General features: G+C 45.5%; 2 protein-coding genes across 3 annotated transcripts in view; one reads left to right on the forward strand and one right to left on the reverse strand.

Moving 5' to 3' along the window:
• The window catches only part of ANXA13 (annexin A13), a 54967-nt gene that overhangs the window by 26750 nt on the left and 12272 nt on the right, over positions 1–15945 (reverse strand). For both annotated transcript variants that reach the window (XM_010972615.3, XM_010972616.3), the window contains one exon: positions 6922–6997. In XM_010972615.3, coding sequence (XP_010970917.1) covers positions 6922–6997 — 76 coding nt within the window. The remainder of the gene's footprint in view (positions 1–6921; positions 6998–15945) is intronic.
• FAM91A1 (family with sequence similarity 91 member A1) overlaps positions 7936–15945 on the forward strand; it is an 82574-nt gene continuing 74564 nt past the window's right edge. Inside the window, exon 1 of the mRNA XM_074353021.1 lies at positions 7936–7954. The gene's annotated coding sequence lies outside the window, so the exon portion shown is untranslated. The remainder of the gene's footprint in view (positions 7955–15945) is intronic.

The raw sequence follows: 15945 nt of genomic DNA on the forward strand, positions 1-15945 counted from the left end.
CGGGGTATTGTGCCAGCCAGGAACCAGGGTCTCAGCCCTGGTTCCCTCTTCTCCCTCACCCCACATCTAGTCCCTGCTACGACCTCATTATTTCATCTCCTCAGTATCTCTCAGATCCACCCATTTACCTGCATCCTCCCCTCTGTCATATCACTCAGCGGAGCTGATACCCAAACAGGATTCCTGGCCTACTCTCGCCTTTTCCAATCAGCATTTGCTGTCCCCAGAGTGACCTTTCTGCTGAGCAGACCAGCCTTTCTGCTTCAAACTTTTCTCTATAGACCCCATTCAAATCCAGAATAACAAACAGCCTGGGCTGTTGCCTCCACCTGGAAGACCTTTAGCTTGGATCCTCACCTTTACTTCCATTCCTCATTCAGGACTCAACACACTGGACTTTCCTGGGACAGGTAGATGCTTCTCCTTCTGTCCCTCCCATTGCCTGTGCTCCTTCTCTGTCCTGTCTCTGCCACCCCACCTGCAAGTTCCAAGAAAGCAGAGGGCTCTGCTCATTGCTATGCCCACAGAGAAGGCACTCAGTATTTATCAGGCGACTTGCTGAATGAATGAATGTTTAAATGCGTGTGGAGAAGTTTGCACCGCATTATGATGGAAGCTGGTCTCTGCAGGGGAGTCAGCTCCATGTGCTGATCAGGTGGGCTGTATGTAGCAGGGACGCATAGAACATCCTCTACTCTGATGCCAGAGTCAACCTATATCTGAATAAGTCAGGAAAATTGAGTAAAAATAAGATTTTTTTTAGACTCTTCTTCCTGGAATGCTTTTAAAAAGGAGAGCAGAGCTGTCTGGGGGTGGCCCAGCAGCAGCCTGAAGGTTGGGGAGAGCCTGGAAATGACTAGATTTCCTTCAAGCTCTTTGAGTCTGCTTCTCAGGTTTATCCAGGGAGCTGTTCCCACTCCCCAACCAAGAAGCAATTTACTGAACAGTGACCTCATTTTGCATTTCACAGTATGTGTGTCATATAAGCAGAACCATTTCCTGTAAACATTTACAATGGTTTGAGGCCCTGGGGCCAGTCCCTAGTGGTTCTGGGAAAGACATTTTAAAAAATGAGAAGAGAAGAAACCTCAGCCGTGACCATGCATCGGACACAGTGGAGTAATTACACAGCAGAGGTCAGAACCGGGGCGATCATCAGCCTCGGGTGTGCCGGAGGGCCTCCGGGCTTTTGCTTTCACAGCAATTTTCTGGGAAGCCACTGAGCGGAGTTTTGGCAGGACAAAGGCTGCTGGATTTGATGCGCCCTCCACTCCACACCCGGGACTCATGTGCCCGGTGAGTGATCACGTAGGGCGTGGGTGGCCAGGCTTCGTTTCCCAGCAGGCGCCAATGACAGCCCTAACCAGCCTCGCAGAGCCCCGGGACCGCTGCCCCATCTCTGGAGGGTGAGGGCCAGTCTCTTCCACTAACTCCGCTGGGCTTCCCAGTCCCTCAGCTCCTCCTTTGGAAATGTAGGTGTCAGGAAGATAGATGAAGTGATGAATGGAGGAGAATCTTGTCCGCCTGGGTGGGTCATTGCTTTTTAGGTGCCCACTGTGTTAGTTTCCTGAGGCTGCTGTATCAATCACCACAAACACAGTGGCTTGAAACAGCAGCCATTTATCCCCCAATGATCCTGGAGGCTAGAAGTCTAAAATCATGGTGTTGGCAGGGCCACGCCCCCTAGTCTCTGGGATAGAACTGATCCCTTGCCTCTTCCAGCTCTGGTAGCTGTTGGCAGTCCTTCATGTTCCTTGGTTTGTGGCTGCATCACCCAAGTCTCTGCCTTCACCTGGCCTTCTCCCTGTGTCCCCTTCTCTTCTGCCTCTTTTAAGGACACTTGTTAAGGAATTTAGGGCCCACCCAGGTATTTCAGGATGATCTTGATATCCTTAACTTAATTACATCTGCAAAGCCCTTTTCCCAAGTAGGTCACAATCCACAGGTTCTGGGCGGACATAAATTTGGTTAGAGGGGCACCATTTGCCTCAGTACGCCCTCAGTGATGGAGAACAAAGGCTACTCAAGGGTGGGTCTACATGCTGCTCAAACAGATTTAATTGGCTTTGTGTAGATTTTGGATCTGAGCAAACAGACACTCCTCAAAGATACTGCTGGTTTGGTTTCAGACCACTGCGATAACGTGAACATCACAACCAAGTGAATCATGAACTTTTTGGTTTCCCAGTGCACATAAAAGTTATGTTTACACTGTACTGTAGCCTATTAAGGGTGCAATAGCATTGCATCTTAAAAAAATGTACGAACCTTCATTTAAAAATACTTTAATCATTAAAAAAATGCTAACCATCTTCTGAGCTTTCAGCAAGTCATAATCTTTTTGCTAGTGGAGGGTTTGAAATATTGCAAGAATTACCAAAATGTGACATAGAAACATGCTGTTGGGAAAATGGCACCAATAGATGTGCTTAACACAAGGTTGCCATAAACTTTCAATTTGTAAAAAAACATAGTATCTGCAAAGTACAATAAAGTGAAATGCAGCAAAACAAGGTGTGTCTGTATTATTCAAAAGGAGGAGATTAGCATAAAATAAGAGCTAATGTACCTATATACATGCATAACTGAATCACTATGCCGTACACTAGGAACTAACTAACGATGTAAACATTGCACATCGACTATACTTCAATTAAAAAAAATTTTTTTTAATGAAAATACTGCTAAAAAAAGAAAGTGCTGGGCACTGTGCTGCTTGCATTATCCTCAGCACCTCCATGTGAGGAGACATTATTAGCCCCATTTTGCAGATGAGAAAACTAAGTTCACAGCACCAGTAAGTGGCCGAGCAGGGGCTCAAACCCGGGTCTGCAGTTCACTCCCCTGCTTAGTGTGACCAGAGAAAGCACTGGGTTCAGGGTCAAGAGATCTGAGTTCCAGGCCCAGTTCTGCGGCTGTGTGGCTTGGGCAGGACTGCTTAACCCCTGTGGATCGCAGATGAACTAGCCCTTGCTCCCCTGTGTGTGGTTCCAGGAGCTGCAGCTTCAGCATCACCTGGGAACTTATTGGAAACGCAAATCTCAGAAACCACTCAGAATCTGCATATGAATAAGCCCCCTGATGACTCAAACATGCAATAGGTTTGAGAAGTAGCTGTGGCCTAGGTAATCTCCATGGCAGCTTTCCCCTTGAAGACCCTGTTTCTGTATTTCTAGGAGGAAGGATGGCAAATCTTTCCCATTTCAGAGAAGATAGTGGATGTTGGGGCCCATACCCTCTCAGGAGTAAGCCATTCTTTTTAGAGGGGCCCTGCTGGGATGGGGGCAGCAGCAGGGCACGGGACCCTGAGTGTCAGTGTCAGGGGTTCTGGGTTAACCAAGACCCAGACCAAGCCGGTACTTAGGAGCCAGGAAGGCATGGACACCAAAGAAACAACAAGGAAATCTGTCAGTTTTATGTTATTTGGAAAAACCAAATTCCATTTTATGGAATAGCATCTTATTATTTTGAATCACATGAGTGGGTGGGGAGTGCACATTATGATGTAGAGGGACTCTGACCTCACTCTGCCCAACACAGTGGATGCACGTGGCTATTGAGGACTCAAAGTGTGGCCGGTCCAGGTTGAAATGTTCTCTAAGTGTAGAACATCTACGGTATTTTGAAGACTTAATATGAAAAAAAGGATGTCATTTAGCTCATGAATAACTTTCATATTGACTACCTGTTGAAATGATATTTTTGATGCAGTATTGAGTTAACTAAAGTATATTATTAAAATTAATTTATGTATTTTTTTCTTGTAAAATTTGGCTTCTCAAAAATTAAAAATGACCTGTATGTCTCACCTTCGAGGCTATTGGACAGCATGGCTCTAGGCATTTAAATCCAGCCCTGGCAGGGCTGGTATATCAATGAGATAGGTACATGATCTTGCAGACAAGTCTTGCCAATGATACAGTTTTGCTTTGGCAAGCTCTTATTACAAGAGGTTGGAATTTTAGACCTTCATCCAAATGGTAGCTTTTCAAGATGGCTCTAGTTTCCAATCACCCCCTCCCCCTCATATCATAACTCTTTGACCTTGGGCAAGTGTTTAGCCTCTGAGCTCAGCGTTCTTATCTGTTAAGTCATTATAACACAACTTTCAGGGTTGCTGGGAGGGTCGCACAAGGTGATGTGTGTGCGGTACCCAGATTAGCACTTGGCATGTAGAAGGTGCTTTCCAACAGTAACCAGCATAAGAGTGGTCCCACCTCGTGGCCACACCCAAAAGGGGCACGAGAACACTGCATGACTTTGGCATTCAGTAGGTGCTCCATCTGTGCTTAGTGATCTCAACACACGTGGTGGCTAAGAACTCGGGGATTTATCACAAACCACAGCTGAATCATTCCCACACCCGCCTCAGCTCCTGTCTCCAACCCACATCCAGATGTCAGGCTCTCACTGGAGAGGCATCAGGGAAACACCTGTGAGGCTGGCTCAGCTGCTCAGGAAAAGTCAGTTATAAACATCCTGACACATCCAGGGAAACGTGTCTCCTGACGGCTGTTGTCCAAACACAAGATTAGCTAGGATGTGAGCAAGGAACAGCTCCTGCCTGCTGAGTTTCCTCTGATGCCCCCAAACCAAGCAACCTAGTTGTGACCATTCATTCCCAGCTCTCTCTCTGATCTATTCAACAATACTTACTATGTATGACTCCCTTCTACCATTCTCCTCCCAGACTGTCTCCAACACCAACTCCTTTGGGACCTCTCCAACATTTCTTGGGCAAGGAAGACTAGTCTATACTTAGAGAGTTCCTTATGCTGAAACAAAATATGTCTTCTTATAACTTCCATCCTGGATCCCAGTTCATTCCTTTGGAGTCACACAAAGAATTTATGGCCGTATTTATATATGGGTATATAGGGGCCATATTTATGGCCATGATACCCATTCCTGGAAAAATAAATCTCCACAGTTCACTTCTAAGTAAAAATCTGGCATCTGTCTTCTTAGAACACTATGCCAAGTGAAAGAAGCCAGACACAAAAGGCCACATACTGCATAATTCCAGTTGCATGAAATGTCCAGAATAGGTGAATCCAAAGAGACAGAAAGTAGACCAGGGATTGCCCGGACCTGAAGGGAGGGAGGAGAGGGTAGTGGCTTTTAATGTATGTGGGGTTCTCTTTTGGGTGATGAAAATGTTCTGGAGCATTCCATTGGATTTCCTCTGACACTTGAATTCAACATGTCTGAAGTATGACCTCCACTTCCACCTCCACTTTATATTCCTTTTCTGGATGAATGATAGTCCCTGTCTCATTCCCCGAGACAGAAACCTGGGGGTTCTTCTTGACTTCTCACTTCCCCTCACACCCCGACTAGTCTGTGACCAGCCCCTGTGGTGTCTGCCCATTAATGCCTCAAATCTTCTCCTTCTTTTCTGTACTCCCTGCCCTTACCAGCCTCATCATCTGTCTCCTGGTCCCCTTCTGACGTCTCCCTACCTCTGTTCCCACCTTCCTCCAGTCAGTTCTCTACGTTACTTTCTAAATGAACTCTTCCTTGATGCCACCTTGTCTCAGAATTAAGTACAAGTTCCTAAACATGCCACACATGACCCCCAAGAGAAGGTGCTTAATAAGCATTTGCTGGTTTGCTGAATGAATATGAGCTGTGTGTTAAAGAGCCCTGAAGGCCCCCATGGTAATGAGAGCTGCCCTAGGCTAGGAAGGTCCGCAGCTGGTGGTCCAGAGCAGGGAATTAATTCCTGCCTGGGCTGAATGCTGGCTCTCCCACTTACTCACTAGCTGTGTGTCTGGACATGTCACCTAACCCCTCTGTATCTCAGTTTAACCTTTTGGAAAATTAGGATTAAATGAGGTTTGCTATTGTCAAATGATGTAATGCATGCAACATGTATGGCAAAAAGAGTTCAATAAATGCTACCTGTTACTGTAAAGCTGCCTTTTCTGTGAAGTCCCAGAACTTAAGATAACATTGAAGGCAGGTGGGTTTGCTCGTTGGCCTCCTCCTCTTCCTCCTCCTCCTTCCTCTCCTACTCAGTGGGGCCCTTGTCTGTACTGGCCACCTCTGCCTTCTTTGCTACTCAAGAGCTATTCCAAATTCTCACCCGAGCTCCATACTCCATTGTCAAACCCATCTCTCTAGCAGATAACCTTGCCTCCCACTCTCTGTGCAATGTCCAGTTACCAGGCATGACCACCTGCAACCTTCTCCTCTTCCCGCACCCATGAGTGTATCTATTCCTGCTCTCCATCCCTCCTCCCCCTCCCACTCGAGGTAAATCCTCCCATCTGAGCTTTGGGCTCCACCTTGTTCCAGGCTTCTGGGATTAGAACCTTCTTTTACAGAGACCGCCTTGGGTTCCAGAGCCTTTTTTCATGGTGCTAGTCCCAGATGCTCCCTCCCTCATCCCACCTTGTTCCTGGGTTTACCTTACTGCTGACCTCTTGCTTAGTCTCCCGTTTGGGCCAAGCACTTACCTTAGGCCTGGATGGAAATGGCTTCTCCAGTGTTGATGTTTGATTCTTGCCCTTGGTCATTGTTTTATCTCCACTTGCTTTACTTCTAGACGTACCTCTCAGGTCCCTGATCCACTTCTCATCAGACCTGATGCCCCACTACCTCCCATGAAAGGCATCAGAGGGTTTAAATGACACCAGATTTGCATGAAAGCACTTCTCATGAAGAGTCCCCCACCTCAAGTTCAAATTAAATGTCATCATATTCCATTTCTAGCTATTATATTGAATCCTGAAAAGCAGTAGAATCTGATTATAACTTTGGGAATTTTTATAAAGGGAACCTTAAAAGTGATCAACTTAGCTTGGAATATACAAGAGAAGTGCGAGGTCATCTTCCTAAGATCATGGGAGAGTTGGACCTGAGATCAAGTTTAATCAACTTCAGAAGTAAATTAGCAAACAAAGTTATCTTTCATACCCATTCCTTTGCAGGCTTTGTTCAGCTTTTTGGCATCTCGATCCGCATCAAAACCCTGATGACTTTTCTCTTTGGCCTAGAGAAAATATTTGAAAAGGTAAGTGGACAATGCAGGCATTTAAGAATTATCTCTGGCTGAAATTGGCAGCTAACTGGAAGACCAAACCGTCATCTAAATGAGGGACCAGATGCCACTTTACATGGGGGTACATGTGGAAATCAGCTGGGGAAACTCTGGCCCTCGAGAGATGGCTGGTACTCCCTGGAGCCAGCTGGACTGGGATGACCACAGAGAATGGGCCCCTCTGTTCTCAAGGACAATCACTCTGGCCAGCTCTGGGAGGAGCGATTTTCACATCAACTCCACCTTTGTGTGTCTGTTTCTGAAACAGAGAGTAACACAGTGGGCCAGTGTCCCTGAATGCTGGTTCTCCGCCTTTGCCATGAGACATGAATATGTCTAGGGAATAGGTGTTGCCGGCCGGAAGCTGAGGGTTCTAGGATCTTATTACTGATTCACTTGTCAACCTGAGCTAAAGCTTTGCCATTCACACAATGAGAGACATGATGTTTAGCTGGTCAGAGCTACCATGTGGACGGAAATAGCAGAGTTATTTGGTTTTTATTCCTCTTTGGGGAGAGAAAGATCTGTATACATAGTAATGTTGCCCATACTTCAGTCATTGGCATAATATTTGCACTAATTTTTCCACAGCTAACGATGTCTGCATCATTATTATTTGCTTATCATTTTTCTTTCAGTTGAATTACTTTGTTTTTACTTAGAGTTATTTTTAAGAAAGAGACTTTCTATTAGCACTGAAGTAGAAAACCAGTGTTGTCTGCTGAAACAAAAGGTAAGCATAAAAATCAAGGCATCACTATTAAAAATTTAAAGACATGAGATTGACTGCAGTTACGCAACCAGTAGCTTTAAACAGACCCTGTGTTTCCTCAGTTCTTTGTCTTTCCCCACAGAGGTTCTCTTTGATGACGTGGGTGACTTACTTTGCATCCTTCAGTGAAAGCTGGTGTAAGTACCACTGTCCGCGCACCCTGATTCCCCTCTCCCTACTTTCATTTCATTGGGTACCTATAGGGAACGAGCGAGCAGTAAGCCACATCGAGCACAGAGGACGAGTTGCATTTATCTGCCTATTTCCTTTGGGGGGATTTCCTCTCTCCTCATTTCATGTGGTCTCACTGGGGCTGTCGGTCACGAGGCTTGAGCCTCCTTGTCCTGCCCTTGGGTGGACACACACCCAGTCACTCTGGCAATAGTGGCTGGTTCAGGAGAGGGGGTGTGATCCAAGCAGAATCAATTAGCCTTTTCCCTTGGTTGACACAGAAATATTGGGAGAGATCCGTTTCTCCCTTCTGAGCTTGCCAAGCTGAGAGAGCGTGAGTCTGGGGCTGTTGGCAGCCATGGTGTTCACTCCATAAAGGAAGCGTGAGTTCAGAATGAAGCAAAATAGAGACAAGAAGACTGGAAATATGGAGAGAGAGAGAGAGGGAGGGAGGGAGGGAGAGAGGAAGATAACGATGGATGGGCTGGAGGAGGGCTTGTGTCTAGGCTTTGGTTAATGGGGAATCATACAATCTTAGAGCCACGGGGACCTTCAGGGCCACCGATCACCCACTGCCATTTGGAACGTGAGTGCAAGGCCAGGTTGAAGTGTCTATTCCTGAAACAACCCGGGAGAGGGAGTCATATTTGTCAAGCAGCTGCCGCGTGCTTGATGACGGCTTCATTTACAGACCTTTCTTCATTATTTATGGGGAAGTGTCATCTGCTTTACAGAGGAGGACGCCTGGCTTCAGACAGGGGAGGGAAGGTGCGGTCTTGTGGGCTGCAGGTTTGCGCCAGCTCAGTTTGTCTCCTAAAGCTCATGCTTTTGGGTCAGTGCACCATCCTGCCTCACACTCTGACTGGGGCCCTCATGTTCAGCAGAGGCACAGCATGTTCCATTTTCCATTTCCAGTCTTTTGTGGGCTGTGAGGAAGCTATCTAGTGCTTCTGAAGGCTTGTGGGCCGGACCAGGGACATCATTTGTGGGGCTCAATGCAAAATGAAAATGTAGGGCTCCTTGTTCAAAAGTGATGAAGAATTTCAAGATGGGGACATCAGAACATTAACCCAAGAGCAGGGCCTTTCTGAGTGTGCGGCCCTTTGCGGCTGCACAGGCTGCACACTGACCAAGCCCTCTCTGCTTTATGATCACATTCTAAAAGGTCTGGTTGGGTGAGTGTGGGAGGGTGGGAAGTAGCAATCTCAAAGGAGTAAATTGTGTCTTTGCTTTTCATCAGGAGTATGATGGGTGGCTCAGAGCAGCAGAAATCTCCTATTAACAGGTTGATTCATAAACTGTTCAGTATTTTAGCCTTATCAGAGCAAAAGTTTGGTGGAACACTTCTTATCTATCCCACTTCATAAATGGTAAGTCAAAACAAAGACAGGGGATCTATGAATGGCTGTTCAGGTTATGCCCAGCCTGAGGGCCCTGGCTTGGGGGCGCTGGGGGCTGGGTACCACTGGGGCTACACTTGCCAAGCTCTGTGCTGGCAGAGCTGCTTCTCCCCTAGAGGGACTTCTCCCTCATTTGGACAAGGATGCTGCCAGGGCTTGCTGAAGCCATGAGGAGACTTGTTTAAGGTCACTTGGCCAGATAACAGCTGAATGGGAACCAGGGCTCAAACCAGGACTGTCTGACTCTGTCGGGTCTGAAATGACATTCCCTCCCGGTTTTAGTAAGATGGCTCCATGATACAAATATCACTGAGTTCTAAGAGTGGAGGGATGGGAAAAGAACCCTCTGGACACATGCAGTTTGTTTATCCAAGGATGAAAAATGAGTAAAAAATAAGCATCATTTAATCCAAAATAATAGTGATGCCCAGGGGCTGCAGTGGCAGAGTGTTGAACCCTGTGAGGAATAAAGATGATGCTGAGATTGAATTTTTTTTCTTTTTTGCTCAACAAATAATGCACCTAACCGCCCCCCTGGCTCCTTCGAGGAATGATTCTTGGCCAAGTTGATTATCTTTCTTTATCGGAAGAGAATTCCGTCTGGTTCCTTGTAACAGTAGGATACTTGATGTCAGAGGGAAAGAATCATGTGCTGTGATTTAAGAAAGAAAGAGACAGAAAGAGAAACCAGTCTGGGAGGAATTTTCCCCTCTGTGTGGCTGGGACTGCCTCTACAATGGATGCATTCATCAGTGGTGCCCAGTGTTGGTGCACGGGGTGTCCTTGGCTTGTTCTGGTGAGCTGGGTAGAACTTCTCCGGAATGTATGCGGAGCGGACGTGACCCCTCGGCTGTTCATTGTTAGTGGGCCAGGCAGCTGACTTGGGGGCCTCGGGCCTTGTTTGCCCACTAGGAGGTTTTGTTTTTGAAACTCAAGGCCACTGAGCAGAACTTCCACAGAAAGCAGGTCTGTAGGAACAGGAGGCAGACACAAAACGGCGGTGCAGGGGACACCAGGATGGGGACAGAGGGTTGAGCGTGTAAGGATTATGGCAAAAACACAGATGCTCCACTTGCTTTCAACTACAAGGCATAATGGAGGTGGGGCAACATTCCTTTTTTTGTTTTGTTTCGATTTGTTTGTTTTGACAGCATTTGCACGGACACTCAGGAGACACATAAGAAAGATACGATGTTAGAGGCTAATAAAACAGACTACGGGAGTCTGGGCTTTGAGCCCACGTGGATCCAAGTTTGAATGTGGTCCTGCCCCCTAGCAGCCAGGTGAACTTGGGCTGTAACCTCTCAGCCACTATTTCCTCCTCTGTGAAACAGGGGTGGTGTCTGCCTTCTGAGATCTGAGGCTTACAGGAGATAACATTTCTAGTGCCAGATATTTAGAGGAGCCTCAGAAATGCTAGTCATTCCTCTGCTTCATTGGACCATGGCTTGTTTTTTTTGTCTGGTAGTGCTATTTAGGTTTTCAAGCCTATTTTGACTTGACAAGTTAAAATATCAATATAAACTTGATATTGTGAGATTCTATCTATCTATCTATCTATCTATCTATCTATCTATCTATCTATCTATCTATCTATCTATCTATCTATCCATCCATCCATCTATCTATCTATCATCTGTCTCATAATGCCCCAGACAACATCATGTTTATAATAGGCAGCTATTGAGGGTGTAATAGTCAACTTTAAGAGCATAGATTTTAGTCCGACTGGGTTTGAATCCCAGCATGACTGCTTGTTACGTTTGTGACCTTGGGCAAGTTTGGGAACCTGTCTGTGCTGTGGCTTCTTTATGGCAAAATACAGATAATAATATCACCTACTTCATAGGTCTCTTGTGAGAGTTTGAATGAAGTCTGTCACGCAAAGCATCTAAAATGAAGCCCAGCAGAGAGCACATGCTCAATAAATGTAAACAATATTTGTGGAAGGCAGATCAGCCAATGACCTTTCCAGAATATTCTAAATTCTTTCCTGCTTGAGAGGTTTTCACCTTGTAAACGGCACTCTTAGGATCTGTTTTTCGTTCATCACCTACAGTTCGGATCCAGAGTTCCAGGCATGCATTTGACCCAGGGCAGTAAAGGTTTTTAAAAATTCAGGCTGTATGGAGTCCGGGTGACCTGGGATGACACCATGACATCACACTTTGACCAGCTTGATAGTTTGCTCCCCCTTGGGAGGGAGGGTCCCTTGGAGATACAGTGCTGGTGCATTGCTGCCCATCGCGCTGGTGTGTCAGGCTCAAAATCACACAAATCTGCCTGACTCTACAAAAGGCACTGCTTGGTGCATGAATACATGGGGAGCGTTCCATCTTACTTTTCCCCCTCCTTCTGGCATGTCTACATGTCACTTTTCTGTGTCTCCATGGGCCTGACTCTAAAACAAGGAAACCAATGATCCATTTTTCTGGAGGGAGGAGGCAGAGAAAATAAACTGAGATTCTGGGAGCCTAGGAAGCAGTGTCACTGGGGCAGAAAGAATGTTGAAAACACCTTCTCCACATGCCGTTTGGATGCAGTCATGTCTGGGATGCGGTAGAAGAGTGCCGGACCACAGTAAGCACCCCGACATGACGTGGGGGGTGCCAGCTGCAGCTCCTTGGCTGTAGGAGGAAGTGTGGCTCCGTGTCAAGTTCTGAAAGGACCTGAGTGGAGGAACAGACACCTGACCAAAGGCTTCTGACCCAGTGCAATTCACGGAAGGCTTAACTCTTATGATTGAAAGGGAGTATTTTCAGAAATTGTCCTCCAGCTCGCAGCAAACTCTGGGGATGCAGTGTGTGAAAAAGTTAGCTGAGGGATATGGTTTGCAAATTGGTTGCTCTATACATTATATAGTAACCAAGACTTTCTAGAACCCAGCCTTGAGTATGCTTCTGTTTAATCCACTGCACTCATCAGTGGGTGTGACCTGGTCAGGTGACCCAATCTTCTATTTGAATAGTATCAAGACTGCAAAAATAAGAATATACTGTCGCATGAGAGACATGTGAATTCGTTAAAAAGCAATACGCAGCAGGCAAATTACACCATCCTCTGAACAGTTCCTCCCTTTTTTCCTGCTTCCTCTCCTCCCTTCTCTTTCTCCTTTTTCTTCTTCCCTTTTCTCCTTCTTCCTCCTTTTCTCCTTCCTCCTCCTTTTTTCCTTCCCTCCTCTTCTTCAACAAACAAGTATTGAAGATCCCTTGTCTGGCAAGTCCCCCCACCACACCTGGTAAGGGGGACTCAATGATCCATGAATTGTAGTCCCTATGCTAAGAGAAATAAACATGGAAATAGACCAATGACAACTGCATTACGATATGGTAAGCACTTCTGCTGCAAATAGCTGAGAGGAGAAAGAGGAATGTTTATGGGGAAGTTGACATTTGTGCTGGTTCTTGAAAAGATAAGTAAGAGTTGGGCAAGCAAAAAAAAAAGAAGGGAAAAGCAGGGCTGGAGGTGGGGAGAGGATATTCCAGAGAGAGCCTACAGCATGATGTTTTCTGGGTCTGTGTGCGTGCGCACTTCCTATGACCTGTCACAGCACTGCTGCAGAACAAACATGATTGATCTAAATGTGACATAAAGACAGAGTGTGGGCTTGGGAGTCAGACCTACTGGGTTCAATTACGCTTTGCCCCTTGCTGGTTGTGTGACCACGGGCAAGCTGACCCATCTCTCTGAGCCTTTGTTGCCTCATCTTCAAAGTGGAGGTGCCCCAGCTCATGGGTGGTGTGCGATTTGGATGCAGTCATGTCTGGGTTGCAGCAGCACAGGGCCGGATTACAGTAAGCACTCAGGTGGTGGCACGTAGGAGGTGGGATGCTGCGTGACGTCAGGCTGTAAGGGTCATTTGTAAACTCTGAAATATTATCAAAATGCAATGGGAGTGGCATGTTAATTGTTTGCCTTCCCAGTGCAGATCCCCAGAAGCCTTGGCTTGCTGCAGTCTGCTTGGTAAATATTTAAAAGTGGTTGCTTGGTATCCAGGCTCTGAGACAGAAAGTCTCTGAGGAAGTGCCGGAGGGCAAAGGGCAGAGGGCTCTCTGTACACTGATCTAAAGAGAACAGCTGTTTGAACTGACTTAGAATCAGGAAGGAGCTGAGGAGACTAAAAACGAGGGCTGGGATTAGAACTAGGGCCTGAGCTTATGAAACAGGAGCAGAATGAAGGCTGTGCTGGGGAGAGCCTCAGACATGCCTGCATTCTCAGCGATGGCAATGACCATCGCAGCTGCTAGTTAATGGCCCCTTGAGTTAACGTTGGCCATTTGGGTTAAACTTGCCTTGCATAGAGTTGGGGAAACTGAGGTCCAGTTTGGGAAAGAGCCTTCTTTCTGGTCACGTTGGTAACCCCCTGCTCCAAGATATCTATGCTTGAACCTGGCATGATGCTATTTCTCTCCTTATCCCTTTCTAAGTCTTGGTTTTCCCATCTGAAAGATGGTAGTAGCAGCATTCATCTCGTGTGCATTGTTATAAGGCTATGTATCAAAATCACTTGGCAGGATGCTCGCATATAGTGAGGGCTTAAAGTTATTTTTGTTACTTCCTTCCATCTTGACCTGATTCCTTCTGAGTGTTGAAGGAGCCCCTGACATGGTGCTTTGTGTGGCAACTTTAAAATAGCTGATTACATAATTTTGTCCTAAATCAGAAGACATTTTGTGCTTGTAGATAAGCAGTAGCGGGAGCTAAGTGTGTAAGAGAAATTTATGGGATAAACATTTAAAACTGAGAATGATAGCCAAATATAAAGCACTTACTATGTGCCAGACACTGGTCCAAACAATTTACATATAACTTACTCAACCTTCACAACAACTCTATGAAGTAGGTATTATTACCTCCTTTTCTGCAGATAAGGAAACCAAAGCACAGAGAGGTTAATTAATTGCCTGAGGTCACACAGCTAGTAAGTGATGGAACTGAAAGCTACACAGTCTGAATCCAGAAACTCTACTATTGACTCCTCATTAACCAATTTTTTTGTCCCTGTAAAAATTATTTATTAAAAAAATTTTCACAGTAGAAAAGCTCATTTCAACCCTTAGAATGCTGTTTTTTATAGAAACACCAGTTGAGACTTGTGACTTGTCTGCTGACCAGGGAAGCCAAGGACCACTTGGATGGCCTTGGGATCAATAAATGTTCTTGATGATGAGACAATAGGAAGTGAAATGAAAAAAATGAAGGCCATTATCACTATTTGCAAGGCAAAACAGACAGCCTCTCCCCAGAGCAAAGTATGTTTGCAGGAGAGGCATATTGTCAAACTCTGCTCCCAATATTCCTTCTGAGTCAAATGGAATCATGCTTTCTGCTTCTTTTCTGTAAACGGGGACTAATACATGCTGTACCCAGCAGAATCTCAGGAAGATAAAATAAGACAGTGTGATTCACTGCAGCATCATTCACGATAGCCAAGATATGTGTCTGTCAAAGAAGATAAAGAGGATGCGATAATATATATATATATATATATATATATATATATATATATATATATATATATACACACATGCATATATTAAAAATGGAATATTAATATCACATATATAATGGAATATTATTCAGCCATGAGAAAGAAGGAAATCCTGCTATTTGTGACAACGTGGATGGAGGTTGCAGGCGTTTTGCTAGCTAAAATAAGTCAAAGAAAGACAAATACTGTATGATATCACTTATATGTGGGAATCTAAAAAAGCTAAACTCATAGAAACAGAGATGAGAATGGTGGTTACAAGGAACTAGGGGAAAAGGGGAGAGGCTGGTCAAAGGGTACAAACTTACAATTATAAGATGAGTAAGTTCTGGGGATCTTATGTGATCTAATCTAATCACAGCATAGTGATTATAGTTAAATAATACTGTAGTATATACTTGAAAGTTGCTAAGAAAGTATCTTAAATGTTCTCACCACAGAAAAGAAATGGTAACCATGTGCCTTGCTGCAGGTGCTAGCTGATGCTATGCTGGTAATCATTTTGCAGTATATAAGTGTATCAAGTCAACACATTGTACACCTGAAACTGACATAATGCTATACGTCAATTATGTTTCAGTGAAGCTGGGGAAAAAAGACAACATAAGAGAGTACTGGGCAGAGAGATTTCATGATGCAGATCGGAGCTGGTCAGGGAGGAGCTGGCTTCTCTGACTTTCTCCAACAGGATCTCAGGACTCTTCCTCCTCCCCTCCCCATCTGACCCCAAATCTTCCAGTTCCCCTTTCCCAAAACATCTTGCCCTTAGTTCCTGGGGATCACAGTTCAAGGACCGCAGTGTGCCAGGGAGTTGAATTTTAGCAGAGGCATTTTGAAGACTGAAAAGGCATGAGGCCAGCAGGGTGGCCAGTTTCTGATGTTTGCTCTTTTTGGGTGACTGCTTTCCAGCCTGAAAAACTGTCAAACACTTTCACAGGTATTTTGTCACTTCACCCTACCTGACAGAGCCCATGCAGAATGACTGCTGATGTGTCTGATCAGCAAGGGGCCCATCAGTGTGAGGTAGGGAAGGAGAGGAGGGATGTTGTGAGTGGATTCCTTCCTT

Source organism: Camelus bactrianus, chromosome 25 (genome assembly GCF_048773025.1).
Source record: "Camelus bactrianus isolate YW-2024 breed Bactrian camel chromosome 25, ASM4877302v1, whole genome shotgun sequence".
Classification (NCBI taxonomy): Eukaryota; Metazoa; Chordata; class Mammalia; order Artiodactyla; family Camelidae; genus Camelus; species Camelus bactrianus.